The 21,943-nt window shown below is 41.8% G+C and overlaps 2 protein-coding genes across 3 annotated transcripts in view; both read right to left on the bottom strand.

The window, feature by feature from the left end:
- DDX46 (DEAD-box helicase 46) overlaps window positions 1-5,076 on the bottom strand; it is a 68,138-nt gene extending 63,062 nt beyond the window's left edge. For both annotated transcript variants that reach the window (XR_004380292.1, XM_032837543.1), the window contains exons 1-2: window positions 4,905-5,076; window positions 970-1,158 (exon numbers count right to left, since the gene is read on the bottom strand). Coding sequence is in view for 1 of the 2 variants with exons in the window: in XM_032837543.1 (XP_032693434.1) it covers window positions 970-1,158; window positions 4,905-4,921 (206 nt within the window). In the remaining variant the exon portion in view is untranslated. The remainder of the gene's footprint in view (window positions 1-969; window positions 1,159-4,904) is intronic.
- Window positions 5,077-10,724: 5,648 nt separating this feature from the next.
- On the bottom strand, window positions 10,725-20,644 carry CAMLG (calcium modulating ligand). Its single transcript, XM_032837622.1, has 4 exons — window positions 20,380-20,644; window positions 18,274-18,734; window positions 16,628-16,693; window positions 10,725-11,353 (listed from the first exon to the last, which is right to left on the bottom strand). Exons 1-4 carry the CDS (start codon window positions 20,549-20,551, stop codon window positions 11,162-11,164), a joined length of 891 nt encoding a protein of 296 aa, XP_032693513.1. The 5' UTR covers window positions 20,552-20,644; the 3' UTR covers window positions 10,725-11,161.
- Between the last annotated feature and the right edge of the window lie 1,299 nt (window positions 20,645-21,943).

Raw genomic sequence — 21,943 nt, 5'->3', positions numbered from 1 at the left:
AACTTATCAAATAACTTTTTGGTGTGGGGAAGATTATTTTTATTTACAATGTTTTCCACCTCTACAAAGGTTACATACACCTGCTTGACTGGTGCCAAGCAATATGTAAGCAAGTAAAAGTAAAATAAAAATTAGGAGGTTCTTTTATTCAAAATAGTTTTTTTTTAAAGAGTGTCAAACAGGGACACTTGACTAGCTCAGCTGGTAGAGTATGCAACTCTTGATCTTGAAGTTGTAAGTTCAAGCCCCAAGCTGTGTGCGAGATTAATTAAAAATAAAATGTTTAAAATAAATAAATAGAATCTTCTTTAGAAATTAAAAAAAAGGGGAGTTGAGAGGGTCCCTGATTTGCTCATCAGTAGGGCACGCAACTCTTCATCTCAGGGTTTTAAGTTTGAGCCCCACATTGGATAGAGAGATTACTTAAAAATAAAAAGCTTTAGGGGCGCCTGGGTGGCTCAGTGGGTTAAAGCCTCTGCCTTCGGCTTAGGTCATGACCGCAGGGTTCTGGGATTGAGCCCTGAATCGGGCTCTCTGCTCAGCAGGGAGCCTGCTTCCTCCTTTCTCTCTGCCTGCCTCTTTGCCTACTTGTCATCTGTCAAACAAATAAATAAAATCTATAAAAAAAAAAAATAAAAAGCTTTAAAAAATACTTTTTTTCTTTAAAGTGTCAAACACCAAGCAGGGCTTGCAGATGGCTCTGCCCTTTTCCTTCTCCTGCTGGCTTTAGTGGCTAGTCTGAACATAGTTGTCAGCTCTCTTGGGACAGAATTAGAACAGAACAGTCTTGATGACATATTACCTTTGAGACTCTTTGCTCCAGGCAAAGCACCTCTGGACCTGATCAAATGAGCTGGGGTCAAAGCAGAGTGCCCACCAAAGGCCATTAAATTCCAGTCCAAGTCATACTTTTGAACAATTTAGCTGAGAAGGCCCAATTTATCATGAGTATTTAGGAGACCGTCTTACCTCAGGCGCTTCCGGTCTCTTGACCGAGATCTTCTTTTATCTCTGCTTCGAGACCTCTCTCTCCTCCTATCTCTATCTCTGCTTCTAGAACGTCTATCATCTCCACGTTTACTTCTTTTGTCTGAGGGTGAGCGACTTCTAGAACGACTTCCAGAGCGCCCCCTTGATGCTGATCGCTTCCGATAGTGGCTAGAAGGTTAAGTTCAAGATTAAGTTTAGCAAACACAGGTAGCTTCTATTCTATTTTAATCAATCACATTTTCCTAAAAGATCTCAGCAAATTAAACACTGAAAGGCCTTTTTGTTCATCAACTCTTAAAATTAGGGGGAAGTAGTGACCCCGCAGCTACAGTCCACATAGACAGGGAAAAACTATCTTGAAACGGAAGCAAGGACAGTAAAAAGAACGAACCAAACTTGCCTCAAGTAACTTGCATTCTGGTAAAGGAAGAAATGACCGACAAGTAAAGAAATAAATACACAATATATCACGTGGTACTATGGAGAGAAACTCATCAGAGTAAATGAAAGAGAAGGGGTGGCAGGTAGGAGGTTTGCTATTTTAAACTAGGTAAACTAATAAACAAACACTTCAGAGGTCTGAAGAAAATCAAAGTAACCATGTAGATACAAGGGGGAGAAACTTTACAGGCAGCAGGCACCACAAGTGCAAAGTCGCTGAGGAAGAAGCTTGACTGGTGTGTCTAAGGAACAGCTAGGAAGGCAGATGCGGCTAGGTCTGAATGACCAAGTACCATGAGATGAGATCAGCAATACAGTAAGGCAGGAAAACATGGAGAGCTCTGTAGAGCCTTACAGGCCATTCTAAGGACTGTTTCTTTCACTCTGAGTAAGTTGAGAAGTTACTGGAAGATTCTAAGTAGAGGAGTAGTTTTACCCCACTAATATTTTTATTTATTTTTTACTTATTTTTTTCCTCACTAGTATTTTTAAAGCATTAGTCTGGCTGCTGAGGGGAGAACAAACTGAAGGAAGGCAAAGGCAGAAGCAGGGAAAAGAGGTAGAATGCTATAGCAATCATCCAAGTAAGAGAGTGGTGGATGGGATGAGAATATCAAGTTTAGAGTTTCTAGGAAGTGTCAAAATCTAGGTATTTTGAAACCAGAAAGGACTGATTTAAGGATTAACTCGATGCCAAGTGTGACAGCAAGGCAGAAGCCATGGGTGTCTCTGAGATACACGGCTGGACCTAGTAGAAAGATGAAGTTGCTATTTACTAAGATGGGAAGCCTGAGGGAGAATCATATGTGGGGAGGTGGGCAATCAGGATATTAGGCATTCACATGGAGATGTATGTAGGTAGTTGAAATGTCCGTCTAGAATTCATGAAGGGCTCCACAGTCATCAGTGTACAAAGGCTACTTAAAGCAATAAACATGGATAAGATGGCTAGGGAATGAGTGCTCCTCATTATCCAAGCACCTGAAACTCAATGTGTAGAAACACAAACTCATTACCTTTGCCTCCCTAAACCATTCATTACCACAACTTCCAGTCAGTAGTCTCAAAATATGTTATCTTCAATACTTCTCTCTTTCTACACAACCAGTAAAACACCAAGTATCGGGCGCCTGAGTGGCTCAGTGGGTTAAGCTGCTGCCTTCGGCTCAGGTCATGATCTCAGGGTCCTGGGATCGAGTCCCGCATCGGGCTCTCTGCTCAGCAGGGAGCCTGCTTCCCTCCCTCTCTCTCTGCCTGCCTCTCTGCCTACTTGTGATCTCTGTCAAATAAATAAATAAAATCTTAAAAAAAAAAAAAAAAAACACCAAGTATCACCAATTCCATCTCTGTAATTCTCTTCGTATTATATCAGCACCTCAGAGTTCCCACTGTCACTACTCCACATCAGAGCTATCTAGTTAGGCCATTTTAGAAGACTCCTGGTCTTCTTGTTTCTATTCCCTGTTCCCTGAAATGTTTCACTTGTTGCTTCAGTGGTAATCTTCGTAAAGCAGAGTTCTGACCATATTATACAAACATACCCAAACATTTCTTTTTTTCTTTTTTTTAAAGATTTTATTTAAATATCTGACAGACAGAGGTCACAAGTAGGCAGAGAGGCAGGCAGAGAGAGAGGAGGAAGCAGGCTCCCTGCTGAGCAGAGAGCCCGATGCGGGGCTCAATCCCAGGACCCTGGGATCATAACCCGAGCCGAAGGCAGAGGCTTAACCCACTGAGCCACCCAGGCGCCCCTACCCAAACATTTCTTAGGCAAAATCTTCAAAGGCTCTCAAATTCTTAGCTTCAAGATTTTATTTATTTATTTATTTATTTATTTGAGAGAGAGAAAGTACCAACAGGGGGAACAGCAGAGGGAGATGGAGAAGCAGGCTCCCCACTGAACAGAGAACCTGATGCAGGGCTCAGTCCCAGGATGCTAGGATCATGACCTGAGTCGAAGACAGACGCTTAACAGCTTGAGCCACTGAAGGGCCCCTCAAATTCTTTAAATCTACAATCTAGCGACATTCTGGACCCAACTCCCTTTTAGAACCTACTTCCTACCACTTATCTTCAACCCTTCATGACACCTACATATGTAGGCAAACTGGGCTCTTTATTTCTTGAACACCCTGCTCCATCCCATAAGTTCCTGAACCAATCTAGAGCACAAGCCATGCAGGGAGGGGAAAAAGCTAAAGAGCTGGAAGAAGCTTCCTTGTGAAGGGTCCTGAAGGATGTGCTAAAAAGTCTGACTTTATCTTTGGAAGCAGTAAGAACCAACAGGGATGAAAAGAGAGGAATGACATAATCTTTACTTCAGAAGTGTCACTGTGGCTGCAGTGTGAGGAACCTATTAGGAGTGCAAAGATCACAGGAAGATAATCAATTCGAGGCAAGTGTAGCAGTCTGAACACTAAATGATTAGGGCCTGGATTAAGTCAGAGAGCAGAAATGGAGACGGTGTGTAGAATCTTACTGGGTTTAGACAGTACGAGAGAAAAATTAATCAAATAAACTATCACTTCCAGGTTTCTGCTCTGGGTAGCCAGATGAATAGCAATTTAAAAGACCTGCATAAGTATTCTCTGTAAATATACAACCATTCTTTATCTTTATCCATGTGATGGTACTCAGTTTATGGATTTGCTAAATTTCATCTAGTTCTACCCTTAAGCTTTGTCCATTTCCCTAAACATTAACTGTATCTCAATAAACTACTATTACTTATTATTTATAACCCAGATAAAAAGATCTTTCATTCACTGCTAAATACAAAGCAAATATTCATCTTTAAGATAACCTCAAAGTCCCAAACCCTGTTTAACAATCTAAAGTTTTGAAGAGGTATCAGAATTCTAATAAGACCTCCCAATCCAGGTGTTAAAAGGACAGAAAATACATAACAAGGAAATATGATAACTACCTGAGAAATAAATCTCCATGCAACAAGTATTTATTGCAGCCCACTAAAAGCCTAGTCACGTTCAATGTTGTAGATGATGTAAAAATATTTAGCCTCCAGCTCCTTTCAACTGATTTGGGAAAATACAAGACACGCATAAGGTACTAAAATAGACAGCAACAAGCGCCAGGGAAAGGTGGCAAACGCGAACTGGTAAGAAATTCAACGGGGATCACTAGTGACTGCGGGCTCACGGAGGGCTTCGTGGAAATGGCGGGATGTGGTGATTGGGCACCATCACCAATCACTGATCTCCTGGAGCGGGGGTCCCGCTCCAGGGGCTGCAACTGGCGATGGCAGTACAGGGAACCCTGCGAGTGTCACCGGCCCAAGTACAGTCACTCCCTCGGCCGAGGTCTCCCTGCCCCCCGGGTGGCCGCGGGGAGCGCTGGCCGCACGTGGGGCCGCACCGATTCAGGCCTGGTCCCGCTGCCACCTCAACTCCCGCCTCTTTCCCCCAGTCCCAGGAAGCCGCCCGCCCGCTCGCCCGCTAGGCGCGCCGCCTCACCGAGACTCCCGGCCCATGCTGCGGGTCGCGGGAAAAGCAGCGCCCTTCGGGACAACGCGCAGAAGAACCGCACAAAGGAGGAGGTCACGCCGCCCTCAGCTAGCCGGGCGAAGAGCAGCACTACGGGGTACCAGCAGCAGCTACAGCGGCGGCGGCCAACGAAGAGCGGCCAACGAAAACAGGACGTGCTGGCGCCCGCGGCAAAGAGGAGAAAGCGGGCGGAAGCTGCTCTCCCCATAGCGCTCCCTCTCGGCTGGAGGCCGCACAGCGCCTGCCGCGCCGGAAGACGCGACCTGGGCGGGGTTTTCCCTGCGGTGCGTTGGAAGTCTGCGTTTTAATGCAGTGGAGAAAGGCGCCTTGCCTTTGCGGGCCCTAAGAATGTCTTTCTTGGGCGACTGGGGGGCTCGGTTGGTTAAGCGTCTGCCTTCAGCTCAGGTCATGATCCCAGGGTCCTGGAATCAAGCCCCGCAGGGAGCTTGCTTCTCCCTCTCCCAACCTCCTGCATATGTGTTCCCTCTCTCGCTGTGTCTCTGTCAAATAAATAAAATACTTTTAAAAAATTATTAAAAAAAAAAAAAAAAGGTCTTTCCTGCAAGGGACATTGAGGCACCATATGCATTCCCACCCCTTAACCTGAGCTGAGTGATGCTACCAACATCTCCATTCACTCTCATTCATTTATATGTATGTTACATGTGTGGGGCATGTCTTACATCCCAGGAGCTTACAAGTTAGTGGGGGATATAGACATAAGTAAAAACACAAGCAAATGTAATACAAAAGAGATTACAGCATAGGAGAGGAGTTCAGAAAGGTTCCCTGAGCATGTGACCTTTGAGGTGAGATGTGAAGACTGAGTAGGAGTTAAGTGGGTGGAGAAAAGGAAAAGCTAAAAATATATTCCTAAGATTATAGTGTTTCTCAACATGGGCTGAGCTTGGACACTGTAAAAAAAAAAAAAAAACAAACATGATAGGAGGGTGCCTGGGTGGCTCAGTCGGTTAAGTATCTGCCTTTGGCTCAGATCATGATCCGAGGATCCTAGGATTGAATCCAACCCAGGTCTGGCTCTCCCCTCAGTTGGGAGTCAATTTCTCCCTCTGACCCTCCTCCCTCTTACTCTTTCTCTCTCTCTCTCAAATAAAGGTTTTGTTTTTGTTTTTAAGATTTTATGTGTTTATCTGTGGGAGAGTGAGAAGGAGAGGGAGGAGGGTTAGAGGAGCAGCAGACACCCAGCTGAGCAGGGAACCCCATGTGGGACTGGATCCCAGGACTCCAAGATCATGAACCCAGTGAAGGCAGTCACTTAACCAACTAGCCACCCAGGGCCCAATAAATAAAGTCTTAAAAAAAATTAAAAATACATGATGGGGTGCCTAGGTGGCTCAGATGGTTAAGCATCTGCCTCAGGCTCAGCTCAAGATCCCAGGGTGCTGGAATCCAGTCCCACATCAGGCTCCCTGCTCAGCTGGGAGCCTGCTTCTCCCTCTCCCACTCCCCCTGCTTGTGCCTTCTCTGCCAAATAAAAAAATCTCTCTCTCTCTCTTTCTCACTATACATACATACACACACACACACACACACACACACACACACACACACGTACATGATGGGATTATCTGGCTGGCTCAGTCTATAGAACATGCAGTTCTTGATCTCAGGGTTGTGAGTTCAAGTCCCAGGTCAGGTGTAGAGATTACCTAAAAATGAAATCTTAAAAAATATACATACATGGATCCATGTGTTCTATACAGATACTCTGATTTACCTGGTCTGGAGTGCTTCCTGTGCACTGGGAATTTTTAAGCTTCTTGGGTAATTTTGAAATTATACTTAAGGTTGAGAATGACTCACCTAGGAGAACACACTGAATTGTTAAGTATTGTTTTGACACAAAGCTATAATGTAGTGAAGACAGAAGCTCTCATAGTTAACATTCCTCTGTACTATTTTACATTCTTCTACCTAAGAAAGAAAAGTTCCAGATTGTGATTGTGGCAGTTGATGCATGTATGTACACATTTTGGATGTACACATTTGTCAAAACTCAATAACTGTAAACTTTAGATTGGCACATTTTACTGCATATAAATTTGACCTCAAAACACTTGATTAGAAAAAGAAGAAACCTAGTTACAACTCCATGACAAACTTCTGCTCTTCCTCTGTGCCTTCCTGCCCATTGATGATAGCAGTCCAGTCCATCCCCAGGGTAAAAGAGGCCTGGGCTGATACCTGACAGAATAGACAGGAAGTGTCAGAGTCATTCTACATCGCTTCTATGTGGACTAAAAGTAAGAAGTATTGGTTTCAATCTAAGAGAAATAGGAAACCACTAGTGACTTAAACATGGAGACACTGAGAAGTGGTCAGATTCCACAGGTAGCTCTCCAAACACTAAGTTAGATGTGAACTGTCATCTTTATGCCTCCTATCAGGCTTTGAACAGAGCTGCTGTGGGGGTGTGGTGATCTTGTGGAGAAAGGCATGGAAGCAGGAAATTTGATAGGGTATGTAGAGAAAATCAGTAGATCTGGTGTAGTGATGTGATGTTTGAGCTGCCTACTAGATATCCAGGAGATAATGGCCATATAGGAGACACATGAATCTGGGGTTCAAGGGAGAAATAGAACTTGTCTGAGGGAGCTTGGGTCATGATCCCAGGATGCTGGGATTGAGTCGGGTTCCCTCTTTGTGGGGAGCCTACTTCTCCCTCTCTTCCCCATTCATGCTCTCTCTCACTCTCTCAAATAAAAAAATATTAAAAAAAAAAAAGAACTTGTCTGAGAGGGGTCAAAAACATTTTATGGAATGTTTAAGAACGCAGTATTTGAAGTCATGAAATTGGATGAGGCCAAACAAAACTTAATGTTACAGCAGGAACAGATTTTTTAAATCCTGTACTTGAATTTCTTGATTTCAATTGAGAAAATGGAGACTCTGGAAACAAACACAAACTTAATCCTAGGTCACTAACCTTTTCGGAATCTAAACCGGAACCAGAACCCATGCATCTGGTACCCAGGCCAGAGCTGTTTTCAAGATAGTTCATTTCTAACTCCCACTTAAAAAAAAAAAAAAAAAAAAAAAAAAGATTTGAGAGAGAGAGAGAGACAGTGAGAGAGCAGAGGGAGGAGCAGAAGGAGGAGGGAGACTCTCAAGCAGACTCCCCCACTGAGCATGGAATCCTACCTGGAGCTGGATCTCATAACCTTGAGATCATGACCGGAGTAGAAAACAAAGAGTCAGACACTTAACCAACTGAGCCACCCAGGTGCCCCCTAGAACTAACTTCCCTTTAAGAGAACACATTCATGTGACAATCCTGAAAGGCTTTTTATCTTCACAACATGTTTATGTAAAGTTCGGAGCAATTCTATGTCCCAGAAAAAGCTGTTTTTAACTATTAGGGCAGATAAAATAAGTAATTATAGTCCAGTATGTCTCCAACACATCACTTTTAACAAAATGCGACTTCCAAAGCAGATTTTGATTCTAATTAACCCAGTTCTCTCTCATAACCCTCTTGCTGTTTTTAGTACCTTCCATTTATACAACTTATCAGCTTAAAAAGCTACTAGTCAAAGATGTCACTTTTCAGTCTAGTTTTAACCCATGAACACTTCAAGTCCTTGAAATATCTAAGTAAAAGTTTATTCCCAAAACTGAGAAACTCCCATTTCTGTGCATTATTATTAAACATACTTTAAATATTAGAAAGATGCCAATTGGCTAAATAAAAAGTGGCACCAAGAGACAGATATATTATAGGTACCTCTTCTAACAAGATTTGATAATGATCTACAACTATTAAGGCTTCCCATGTGTCAACTGGCTAAATGAGGCCTTTTTGTTCTTTTTAAAGAAACAAAAGGAGGGGCACCTGGGTGACTCAGTGGGTTAAGCCTCTGCCTTCAGCTCAGGTCATGATCTCAGGGTCCTGTGATTGAATCCGGCATCTGGCTCTCTGCACAGCGGGGAGCCTGCTTCCCCCACCACCCCCCACCTGCCTCTCTGTTTGCTTGTGATCTCTTTCAGTTGAATAAATAAAGAAAAATCTTAGAAAAAAAAAGAACAAAAAAAAAAAGAAAGAAATGAAAGGAAAAAAAGAGAAGAAACAAAAGAAATAAACATGTGCAACAGAAGACCACTAGTGTCCTCCCAGGAATTGAGAGGGGAAATGACATTCAAGGGTGCTTTCTAATCCTCTAGATACTAGATTCATTAGGGAATCAGGAAGAATGTGTATTTATCATCTTATCCTAAGTCGGAGGAATACACTTAATTATACTTATTCTCTATTATTGTGGTTCAAAGTAAAATAACAAAAATAAAGACTTTGGGGGCGCCTGGGTGGCTCAGTGGCTTAAGTGTCTGCCTTCAGCTCAAGTCATCATCCCAGGGTCCTGGGATGGAGCCCCCTGTCGGGCTCCCTGCTCAGCAGGAAGTCTGCTTCTCATTCTCTCTCTGCTGCTCCCCCTGCTTGTGCTCTGTCAAATACATAAAATCTAAAAATAAATAAATAAATAAAGACTTTGGGAGTAATTAAAAAAAGGTATATATGTTTATAATTTCACAAGGATTAATCAAATAGTTTATACAAAAATCTTTAAGGAAATTTAATATTAAGCAATATGATGCTTAATGTTTTATAAACTTCCAAATATGATAGTGTTACCAAGTTGTTTAAAAGGGTATTTATGAGGGACGCCTGGGTGGCTCAGTTGGTTAAGCAGCTGCCTTTGGCTCAGGTCATGATCCCAGCGTCTTGGGATAGAGTCCCACATCAGGCTCCTTGCTCGGCAGGGAGCCTGCTTCTCCCTCTGCCTCTGCCTGCCATTCTGTCTGCCTGTGCTCGCTCTCTCTCCCTCTCTCTCTGATAAATAAATAAAATCTTAAAAAAACAAAAGGGGGTATTTATGATACTAGGTTGCATACCCCAGTGAATTTTCAAATCCCAATTCTATATGTACTAATCATGCTGTTCTCGTTTGCTTAAAAACCTTACTTCTAGGGGCACCTGGCTGGCTCTGAAGGAGGAGCACGCAACTCTTGATCTTGGGGTCATGAGTTCCAGCCCCATGGGGGGTGGGGGGGTGTTCAAGATTACTTAAAAAACCTTTAAAAAGTAAAAAGGGGCACCTGGGTAGCTTAACCATTGCGTCTGCCTTTGGCTCAGGTCATGATCCCAGGGTCCTGGGATCAGGCCCTGCCTTGGGCTCCCTGCTCAGCAGGAAGCCTGTTTCTCCCTCTCCCACTCCCCGTTTGTGTTCCCTCTCTAGTTGTGTCTCTCTCTGTCACATAAGTAAATAAAATCTTAAAAAAAATTTTTTTTAAGTAAATAATAAAAATAAATTAAAAACCTTACTACTAGAAATTGAAAACTCAAAAGTGAAAATTCCCAATAACGAGTTTGGTAATAAAAAAATTTTTATAGGGGCACCTGGGTGGCTCATTCAGTCAAGTGTCTGCCTTCAGCTCAGGTTATGATCTCAGGGTCCTGGGACTGAGCCCCGTATCGGGCTCAGCAGGAAGCTCAGCCTGCTTCTCCTGTGCCTGCTGCTCCCCTTGCTTGTGCTTTCTCTCTGTCAAATAAATAAATAAAATATTTAAAAAAAATTGTTTTAAATAAAAAATAAGTTTTCATAAATAAAAATTAAAGTGAATACCTTTATAAATACCTTCTAATTTCTAATTCTAATTCTAATGTATGAATATTAATAATTGTTTCATTACTCTATATTTGCACTGGAGTAAAAATTAAGATACTTGACAAAATAGCCCTTATAAGTTAGCATGTGCAGACTTAACATTAGATAGTTCAGTTTCTCTCATTTTATTTTTAAGATGGCTCCATTTCTCAGGACAGAGTAACACAAATACAAGTTGCATACAAGTTGCAGCCCTTGGGGCTGGATGAGACCGTATTCATGTGCTCTCCTAAAAGCAGCAGCTCAGCTCCCAAAAGAGAAATTACAAATCTTAGAAGTTAGAGGAAGGTGGAGACTAGGGATTTTAATCATACAAGAAAAGTCAATTAATGACAATGGAAGTCTATTCTTCACAACAGTATTAAGACAAACTCAACGCTTTTAAATCAGGGAACCTGCCATTCCATTCCTAATCAAATGATTTTACAACCCCTATCAAGTACAAGAATTACATAAAGGTGTAAAGCCATCTGCCTCCTTAGAGACACTGCAGTATCGAAGAGAAGGTGCTTTTTGGTAAGCTTCTCCTGCTGAGTGCTGCAGGCTTCACGGTACCTCAGAGCCCCAGTAATTAAGGAGTTCATGACAAAAGATAAAAGTGAAAAAGTAGACACAGAGATCTGTGAAAACTTCGCCCATTTTGCTATAGGTATCCATGGATCGATTTATCACTTCAGCAGGAATTCCAGATAATAGAAGAGCAGCTGTTAGTACGGTTGTCTTTATCTTCTTTTCACCCTGTATACAGAAAGACTTTGATAAATCTTACAGCTTTCAGAAGACTACTTAAGCTCTACACAAACACTGTCAGTGCTGTTATTTTTGCCTGATTCAAACCTGTTAATGAAGTTTCAAAACATCAGTCAGTAATATATCAACATCTACTAAGTGTATAATATGTAAAGCAGCAAACTGCTAGGCAGTAGGGGAAAGATACCATTCAAGTTCTCAAAAGTGAAAAAACAATAAGTCTTATCTTGGAAGGAAGGCAAGACAAATAACAATTTAAGATATATACAACAGCACAAGACAAAAACAGAAAAAACACTAATACATGGGACATAAATAACTGTTAAATGAAGTACATGAATAATGTATGGCACAATGGCTCAAAGAAGATAGAAACTTACTCCAGGGTTAGGTGTATAAAGAAAGCCCAGGGAAGGATTTTCAAAGGGAAGTAAAATCAAAAACAGACCTTCAGGAATGACCAAGATTTAGATGGACAAAAATGAGAGGAGAAATCTTATTGGAGGTACATCTTAAACAACAAAAGTAAGAGAAGAGTAATAGCCATACTTTAGTTATTTGTGACAGAATCATAGGAACATTCTGTAGAGCTCTAACGGTCATGCAAAGGAATTCACACTTGTTACACATGTAGTAGGATATCAATGAACACCTATTTCCTTTTTTTAAGATTTTATTTATTTATTTGACAGAGAGAAAGAGACAGTGGGAGAGTGAACGCAAGCAAGGGGAGTATGAGAGAGAGAATCAGGCTCCCCACTGAGCAGGGGGTCTGATGCGGGGCTCAGCTGGGATCATGACCTGAGCCGAAGGCAGACACTTAACTGACTGAGCCACCCAGGCAGCCAGAACATGTATTCCCTGATGAAATTTTCTTGGCTAATTTTTAAAGACATTTAAGGCTGAATTTTCATTTACTTAGTCGATGTGGTATCACCAAATCCAGTCACATGATTAAAAACCTTTTTAAAGATTTTTTTTTTTACTTTATTTTTTGAGAGAGCACGAACAAGGAGGAGAGGCAGAGAGAGAAGCAGACTGTCCGCATAGCAGGGAGCCCAACACAGGGCTCAAACACGACCCAGGGATCATGGCCTGAGCCAAAAGCAGCTGAGCCAACCAGGCACCCCAAAAACTTTCTAAATATAAAAAGGTATTGTTACCCAAGAGAAATCAAAGTCTATGTACACAAAAATATTCATACAAATTCTCAGCTGCTTTAGACATAATAACCAATAACTGGAAACAACCCTAGACAGATGTCCCTGGACAGGAGATCAGATAAACAAATGGATACAGTCACACAATGGAATATTTGTCAGAATAAACAAAGGCGGGGTGGGGGGGTTGAGGCCCAATATACTCAACAACATGGATGAATCTCAAAATTATGGAGAATAAAAGAAGCTTTGTACAAAAAAAGTATGTATAGGAATGATCTCACATGTATAAAGGGGCACTTGGCTGGCACAGTCAGTAGAGCATGCAATTCTTGATCCTGGGATTGTGAGTTCAAGCCCCACACTGGGTACAGAGACTACTTAATATCTTTTTTGTTTATTTAAAGATTTTATTTATTTATTTGAGAGAGAGAGATCACAAGTAGGCAGAGAGGCAGGCAGAGAGAGAGGGAGAAGCAGGCTCCCCACTGAGCAGAGAGCCCGATGCAGGGCTCGATCCCAGGACCCTGAGATCACTACGGGAGCCGAAGGCAGAGGCTTAACCCACCTAGGGGCCACCCAGGTGCCCTGAGATTACTTAATATCTTAAAGAAAGGAAAAAAAAAAAAAAAAAAGGAGAAGAGGTACTGAAATGGGCAAAAACTAATCTACAGTGGGAAAAAGGAAATCAGATCCTCAGTCTGTAGGGGGCTGAAGCTGACTGGAAAGGGGCATGGTGGAAAGTCCCCACAGTCACATTCTAAACCTTGAAAACATTTGGGTTTCACAGGGTGAAAAACTCATTAAATGGTATACTAAAGACTTGAACATTTCACTGTAAAAAAATTTTTACTTAAAAAAAAAGAAGAACCAGGGCGCCTGGGTGGCTCAGTGGGTTAAAGTCTCTGCCTTCAGCTCAGGTCATGATCTCGGGGTCCTGGGATCGAGCCCCGCGTCGGGCTCTCTGCTCAGAAGGGAGCCTGTTTCCTCCTCTCTCTCTGCGTGCCTCTCTGCCTCCTTGTGATCTCTCTCTGTCCACTAAATAAATAAAATCTTAAAAAAAATAAATTAAAAAAAAAAAAAAAGGAAGAACCATAAACCACCAATGAATTGTAGTTAATGACATGTAGGCCAAAATGTGCAGGGGTAAAGTATACTGATGTCTACATCTACAACATACTCTGAAATACACCAAGAAATAAAAAGATGAAAAACAAATAAAATTCACTGAGAATGGATAAATTGGATAGATACATGATAATATAACAAAATGTTAATTATAGAATTTAGGTCATAAGTGTAAACGGTAGTTCACTGCCAATTCTTTATACATTTCTGTGAGTTTAAAAACTGTCCTAAGACAGGACGCCTGTGTGGCTCAGTGGGTTAAGCCTCTGCCTTTGGCTCAGGTCATGATCCCAGGGTCCTGGGATCGAGCCCCACATCGGGCTCTCTGCTCTGAGGGGAGCCTGCTCCCTCCTCTCTCTCTGCCTGCCTCTCTGCCTACTTGTGATCTCTGTCTGTCAAATAAATAAATAAAATCTTTAAAAAATAATAAAAATAAAAACTGTCATAAGGGGCATCTGGCTGGCTCCTTTGGTGGAGCACGCAACTCTTGATCTCAGGGTTCTGAGTTCAAGTCCCATGTTGGATGTGGAGATTATTTAAAAAAAAAAAAGTCCTGGGGCTCCTGAGTGGCTCAGTCAGTTGAGCACCTGACTCTTGATTTCAGCTCAGGTTGTGATCTCATGGTCCTGGGATGGGGTACTCAGTGGGACTGAGCTCTGTGCTCCGTGGGAAGTCTGATTTGGATTCTCTCTCTCCCTCTACCCTCCCCTTCCCACCCCCTGCACACAAGCTCTCTCTCAAATAAAAAAAATAAATCTTAAAAAATAAAAAATAAGGGGCGCCTGGGTGGCTCAGTAGCTTAAGCATCTGTCTTCAGCTCAGACTATGATTCCAGAGTCCTAGGATGGAGCCCTGTATCGGGCTCCCTGCTCCGCGGGGAGCCTGCTTCTCCCTCTCCCTCTCCCTGCCTCTCTGCCTACTTGTGCTCTCTTTCTCTCTCTGTCAAATAAATAAAAGTAAAATAAAACTTTAAAAGTTACAACAAAATGTTTGGTTGAGAAAAAAGTATATAGTAGTTTCCCTTCCTTTTCTCTCCCCCATTTACCTAGTAACCCATACACACTCCTAGCACAAATAACTACTGTTAATAGTTTCATGCAATATTCGTCGAGTATATTAGGTGCCTGGCTGACTCAGTCAACGGATTGTGTGACTCTTGATCTTAGGGTTGTAGAGTTTTTTTTTCCCTTTTCTTCCTTTTTTTTTTTTTTAAGTAGGCTCCGTGCCCAGTGTAGAGCCCAACATGGGGGTCAAACACAGGACCATGAGATAAAAACCTGAGCTGAGGGGCACCTGGGTGGTTCAGTCAGTTAAATGGCTGCCTTCAGCTCAGGTTATGATCTCAGGGTACTGAGACTGAGCCCTCTATCAGTCTCCTTGCTCAGTGGGGATGCTGCTTCTCCCTCTTCCTCACCCACAACTCCACATGTGCTCTCTCTCTCAAATAAATAAATAAAATCTTAAAAAATTCTTCCAAAGTGTCTTCACACATATACAAGAAAATCAAGTATCCATTATTCTCTTCCTCTTTTTTTTAAAAAAGATTTTATCCATTTATTTGAGAGAGAGAGAAAGCACGAGCAGGAGGGGGAAAGGGAGATAGAGAATCTAAAGCAGACTCCATGCTGAGTGTGGTGCCTGACACGGGGCTTGATCCCAGGACCTTGATGTCATGACCTGAGCTGAAACCAAGTCAGATGCTTAACCAACTGCGTCACCCTGGCTCCCCTATTTTCCTCCTTCTTATGAAAAAAGTAGCATACTTTAGATCGTATTCTGCATTTTGCTTTTTTCTCTTAATATTTCTGGGCAAGCTCACCATTATCCATATATCAGAGCTTCATCATTCTCAATGGATATGCCATAATTTAATGAGTCATTTATTAGTAGACATCTTTGCTGTTTCTAAACTTTGCTATTGCAAAACTATAATCAATCTTTCAATAAATATACACCTATATCATTCAAAAAAGTTAAATAAATTTACAAATAAAATTACATTCCTTTCTGTATTATATATATAATCTATTTAACTCTTCATGAATGTAAATGTTTCAAATCCATTGAAAACACACATGAGGTCTTTCAGTGCATTACAAATGACTAAGCAAAAGACCAAGTAGCTGTTTTTCAATAAAAAACTCACACAAGAGATACCTGGGTTAAGTGTCTGCCTTCAGTTCAGGTCATTATCCCAGGTTCCTGGGATCGTGCCCCATGTTGGGGTTCCTGCTCAGTGGAGACCCTGCTTCTCCTTCTCTCTCTGCCCCTCCCCTCCTTGCTCATGCTCTCTGTCTGGCTCTCACTCTATCTCAAATAAATAAGTAAAATCTTAAAAAAACAAAAATAAAACAAAAAACCTCACACAAAACTCAATTACATCAGTGAGGTTACTTTCTATGCCAACCAAGTCCCATAAAATTGTGTATACATTTGTAGTTAAGCAGACTAGGTAAACACGGACATTCTCCATGATTCTGTTTTGCAATTTTGGCCAAATATTTCTTGGAAATAACAGGGCCTTGACATTAAAGATACAGTGCATTGTTATTAGGCATCCAGTAAAGAGCACAATAAGATAAATGAACCCATTTTAAAATTAATTTCCTTTATTACAGATAAAATGTATTACTAAATTCACTGAATAATTAAACTGAATATTTTCTCAGAAAAGTATTATTCAAACTCTGTGGTTAAGTTTTCCCCCCAATCCATGATGGACCAACATTTTTGTAAAACATGAAAAAAAATGTTACAGCAATGTCAAATTGCCAAAAAGTTTCTATCACTCACTTTCTGAACTTGTTACCAAAAAAAATTAATAGTTTTAAGATCAGCATTGGTTGGCCAATGACACTTCTAGTAGCACTGATTCAGACCATGAGTATGACTAATTTTTTTTAAGTTCTTAAAATCATCTAGTCATCAATCAGTCTAAATATATCACCATAATTTATAAAAAGTCTTAATTTACCTTGGGAAAATATTTGTATAGTCCCATGTACGCGAGTTGTAAAGTAAGAAACGGAGCAAATATAGACTGTGAAGACAGAAAATAAAATTATGTATTTTCAACATCATTCAAATCAAATCAACAGCAGCTATAAAATTCTAAGCAAAAAAAAAAACTAAAAAAAAATACACATATATTTAATTGTAGTGGCTGAAAGCAGTATTGTTTCTGCACAAGGGTGAAAAAATAAAGGGACTGGATCTCCTTATCATAAAATATGTCTCTCAAGTCAAGTCACATTCTTTCGATGCACCCCAAAATGTCTACTCTCACAAAAACTTATTCTTTTAAGGATTTAACATATTCAGTGGTGACAGATGTATAAAACATTATGTAGTAACATCTCTCTCACCTAGAAATAATCAACCAACAATTTCAAAGCACACATAAAAGGCCCAGTACTCACTGGATGCCATCCATTCCCAGACACTAGGACAAGAAATTATCTCATTAGCTGCACCACTGGCACCCAAATGACAAGCTATTCTTACGGTAAGTAAAATGGTGTGGTTATCTTGCTTCTTGCACAATAAAATTAAAAAGACCAAAATGATAATTAATTTACATTTATTCTTAAAATGAAAAATATTATGAAGGGAGTGAAAGAGCAAACATTACCAGATGGATGTATAGTGAAAGCTGTGAGAAATAAGAGCTGTAAATCTGATAGCAAAAAAAAAACAAAAAACAAAAAAACCCCAAACGAACAAACAAAAAACCACCTCACACATAAATAGGACATTAACTTTAAAAATCCTAAAAGCACAGAGCCCTTAAGGGGAAAAAAAAAAAAAAAAGCAGCTACATATCTCATTAAATGCTGAAAGCCATAATAACAATGTAATGTCAAATAAAGTCTGTACAACAGATTCTCTTTAAGAAAAAATGTGCATAAAATAGATTTTAAAAAACTTTCTTGATGAATAATATAAACTTTAAATATCTTAAAAATTTGCTTTGAGCTCACTAGTTGGTAGTTATTCCTAAAATGTCTAGTGAATGTAAATACTTCTAAGAGCAAGACACTGAACTACGAACTATGCTTTTCTTCATTTCTCCTGGCAGGTGAAAGCACCAAGGATACAGGACTGCCATTATGATACTACAACATTATGAAATGCTGAAGTGCTTGCTGAATCACAGAAAAATTACATCATGTTCAGGACCACAGGAACTGCATTTTGAGGTTCAAATTATTTGAAAGGTGGTAATTTATAGATAGTACATGTAGATACTTTACTCTTTGATTTCGGAAAGAAATTGCCTAAGTTAAAGCCTAGCTGTCACTTAGAACTATGTGACCTTGGGCAAATGATTTAACCTCTGAGTCTTCATTCCCATCTATAAAACACAGAATCAGAAGGATGAGGTTCAATGACTCAATACATGTAAAGCATTCAGAATGCTACCTAGAGTATAGAAAAAGTTAATCAATTATTATTGGGCTCTGTATTTTACCAGAACATTTCATCTATATCTAAGGTGAACAACAGTTTATATCTCCAAAGAGCCATATGAATCTGGTTAATAGTAATACTGGCAATCAATTCCATGGAGTAAAAGGATTCATTACATAGCCAATTTGCAGTTTCAACTCTGCTGCTTACCAAGTATTTGCAAACAAAAGCTCTGACTCCAAAGGCAAGAAGAGCACATCCCACCAATCTAAATATTCGAAAAGAGTCAAATTCTTCTGTTGTATTTCCATCTTCTTGATTGGGTTTTTCACTAATCAGCTGTTTCCGTAGCTTCATTGCTTCTTCAAATCTGGAGAGGTATTGTTCAAGGCCATGGCGAGAACCCCTCTGGATAGTGTCTGCTGTCAGGTCCCCTCTGTTCCGCTGCCGGAGCTCAAGGTTTACATCATTAATACACTCAGGTGGTTTAATGAAAGAGTCCAATTTGTCTCCCAGCTGAGTCCCCTTTACCTCGGCCACACCACTTTGCTGGTCAGTCGTTCCTGTACTGATCGAATCGCCCAGCACTACTCGCTTTGAAACTGCAGGAATGGTGAGGGAGTTCAATTTGTCACTGTCCTGCTGCTTTGATTTTGTTTGACCTTCGTCTTCTGAGAAAAGAAATTTACAAGTCTTATGTAGTATATACTGGTAAACACCCTTCATATTAAAAAATATGCCGCTACTGCTAGAACTCTGCAGTCTCTGAATCTAAATACTGATTCTGCATAAAACATAAACTGGTTCCTTCCTCTCCACCCTTAGAATATATATCACCCCAAAAGAGTATTCTTGCAGAGGATACAACCCAAACTTTGGGAGTAGGAAGATAAGACTAGGAGACAAAGTGGGAAAGATGATCATGGATGGAGCAAGCTATAAAGACCAGGTTTTCACGGATAATATATCCCAGAAGAATGACTACATTGCCTGCTCTAATTTATTTGATTAAAAATATAAAATCATTAAAGCTTTTTTTTAAATCTGTATTTTAATACTACATTTCTGAATCCAGAGTCCTGCCAGCATAGGGTGTGGCATATCCTACAGTAAAGCTACTGTTTACGTAATCCTTCTACTGTAGTGAGGGAGCCATTAGTAGGTAACTAAGCAGTTTGAAGATGCTGTTCTGCTTTAAAAGCAAAACAAAACCTTTAGTGACAGAATTTTCAAAGCAAAAGAACAAAATACAGAATATAGCTTGAGAAGGACAATAAATGTCTTCGGAAATAATAAACTGCTGATAATCATTAAAAGGAAAAATGTGTCTTCTAACTATTGGTGTAGAAGAATTTGAAAGAGTGCTTACCTTTCCTGGTAACTTGTGAACTATCCAAAAGTTCAGGGCTGTCTAGCTAAAGCCCACAGAAATCACAAAGCTTTAAGTAGCTTGCAAACACTGAATAAAAGTCAATCACTAAAGGCAATCAATGGAAACAGAGAACACTAGCACATACTCAGTGCTCAATAAATATTCACATGAATACTCATTGAATTGTACATGCACTGGGCGAGAAATGAGGAACTCTCTTTAGGGTTAAATGCGGTTCCTGACATCAATCGTATCAATCTCAGCACACTAGGAGAGAAGACCTCAGGGGGGCACGACCCACTTGCTGGGGGTACAAAGAACGGTCACCCAGTTTTATATTCCTGTTATAGAAAGCCTGTAGATGACAGTGTTGAGGGCACTGAACACAGACACCAGACTATGACCGTAAGAGTCCCATTTCCACGTAGGAAGGACTAGGGAGCAGTTCTGTAAACACAAGCTCCGGGGGGCCGACAGAGTAACGGCGAAAGGCAAAAGAAGGTAGACGCTAGGAAAGGCACTGGAAGGGAAAGCATTTGGAACGGAAATAAAGGAAAGTCATTTTCCTGAGGGACACAATAGAGCAGCCTGACGGGATAAAAGGTGCGCCCTGCAAGAGAGGGGAGGGCGTGGGAAACGAAAAAGGGACTCTCTCGCATAAGTGGGCACAGGGCACCATGGCATAGGAGCCAAGGCTTCGCAGACTGCGGCGGAGATGGGGGACAATCTGAGAGCGAAGCCCACGGAAAATTGAAAGGGACTAGAAAGGTCCGGGGGTTAATTAAGTGAGAACTTGGGACATCACCTAAGAAACGGAGACAAGAGGGGAGGTCAGAGAGCAGAGCTTTTTCAAAAGGCCAGAGGGGCGTTACAGGGAAAGCAAGAACGATCCCGAAGACTCAGAGCGGTGGGTGGGAGAGTGAGGGAAGACGGGAGGCTCTCACCCGTGCCACTCCCGGGCCTGTGAAAGCCCATGATCCGGTTGATGCGCTGTTCCGAGTTCATAAGCAGCTTCCTCCGCCGCAGCTCGGCCCGACGCTGGGAAGCCGATAGCCCTGAGTTCGCCGGAGCCCCTGGCCGGTCGCCGCTGTCAGGCGCGACGGTCACCGGCTCCATCTCCCCCACCAACACCAGGGAATGCTAAAGGTGGTGGAAAGGTGGCAACCGCGCCGCAGATGACTTAAGGCCAGGCCGCAGGGCCCGAGCCCACCCACTGCCGTAGGCCCGCCCCCGCAGCGCCGAGCCTGAGAGGCGGGCTAAGCACGCGCGCTGCCGGACCGGACAAAGCGCGGGGCTTGCGCCGCCATCTTGAATGAGGGCAGAGTCCACTTCCCCAGTCCCTTCTGCCGGGGTTTGGCCCTCGCTGCTCCTTTACCTCCGCCCCCCGCCACTGCGCTTCTCTGAAGTTCCCTGGGACGTGAAGAAAACCCGCCTCCATGATGACGAGAGAGAAAGGAAGGTGGGCGAGGCATTAAACTCACCTGAGGTTGGTGCCCAAAAGCAAAATGGAGGCTGCTGCGGCAGGCTCTTGTTTCTAGTGACCTGCGACCTCGCTTGTAAACTACGGAAATACGTAACCTGGGAGCGACGATTTAGAAAGAGTTGCGTTTAGGGTGATTTTTTTGCGCTCATTTTTCCTTTCTCCTCAGTTGCTTTTCTCCTAAATACGCACCTGGTTCGTTTCGGACCTTCTCTCCCTCCCCCCCCCCCTTAGAGGAACAGAGTGAGGGGCCGTGGGAGAAGCAGGTTCCCCCGCTGAGCGGGTAGCCTGAATGCAGGACTTGATCCCAGGACCTAGGGTCATGAGCTCAGCCGAGGGCAGATGCTTTACCATCTGAGCCATCAAGGCACCCTGTTGAAGGCCTCCTTTGCGTCTTTGTTCACGGCTTTCCCAGTGAAGACATCCCTGTCCATTCTGCTTAAATCATCACCCTTTTCAAGACTCCATACTCTCTAATCTGACTTGTTTTTCTTACCCGACTTGTAAGCTAAATGTACTTATTTTATTGTCCGTTTCTCACCAGCTAGACTATAGGCTCCGTGAAGACAAGCCTTGTGTTTTGTTCGGAACTGCAATTCCTGGAACGGCGTGAGCACTCGGCAGAGCCGACCTATCACGCCGTGTTGCGAATCACTATTAGGAAATGTTTTAATTTTAATTTCTTTTAAAGTCAGAAGAAAAGTATAATGATAATAACAGAACAATGAATCTAGCATGGATTATAGTTATCCTTATAACAACAGCCATAAAGTAGAATTTGAGAATGCCTTTATGAGGGCACCTGGGTGGCTCAGTTCAGCCACTGACTCTTGATCTCAGCTCAGGTCTTGAGCTCAAGAGTCCTGAGTTCAGGTTCCTAGTTGAGCTGGCACGTGGCCTAGAGCATTCTTTAAAAAAAAAAAAAAAAAAAAGCCTTTATGGAGGAAGCAAATTGTGTAGGGTACATAAATGATAGTTATTAATCATAAAGACTAAGTGAATGGATAAAAGAATGAAGGAATTCAATC

Source organism: Lontra canadensis, unplaced genomic scaffold (genome assembly GCF_010015895.1).
Source record: "Lontra canadensis isolate GAN:19392208 unplaced genomic scaffold, GSC_riverotter_1.0 scaffold99, whole genome shotgun sequence".
NCBI lineage: Eukaryota > Metazoa > Chordata > Mammalia > Carnivora > Mustelidae > Lontra > Lontra canadensis.
This window is presented reverse-complemented; position numbering and strand designations above follow the sequence as displayed.

Bases quoted from the DNA above. Each gene is read 5' to 3' on its own strand.
- CAMLG (XM_032837622.1), bottom strand. From the start codon at position 20,551: ATGGAGCCGGTGACCGTCGCGCCTGACAGCGGCGACCGGCCAGGGGCT. The intron at 16,694-18,273 runs GTAAGCAGCAGA...CTGTCTTCACAG, and splicing joins CTTTTGTTTGCAAATACTTG to TCTATATTTGCTCCGTTTCT. The intron at 11,354-16,627 runs GTAAATTAAGAC...TTCTGTATACAG, and splicing joins TATACAAATATTTTCCCAAG to GGTGAAAAGAAGATAAAGAC.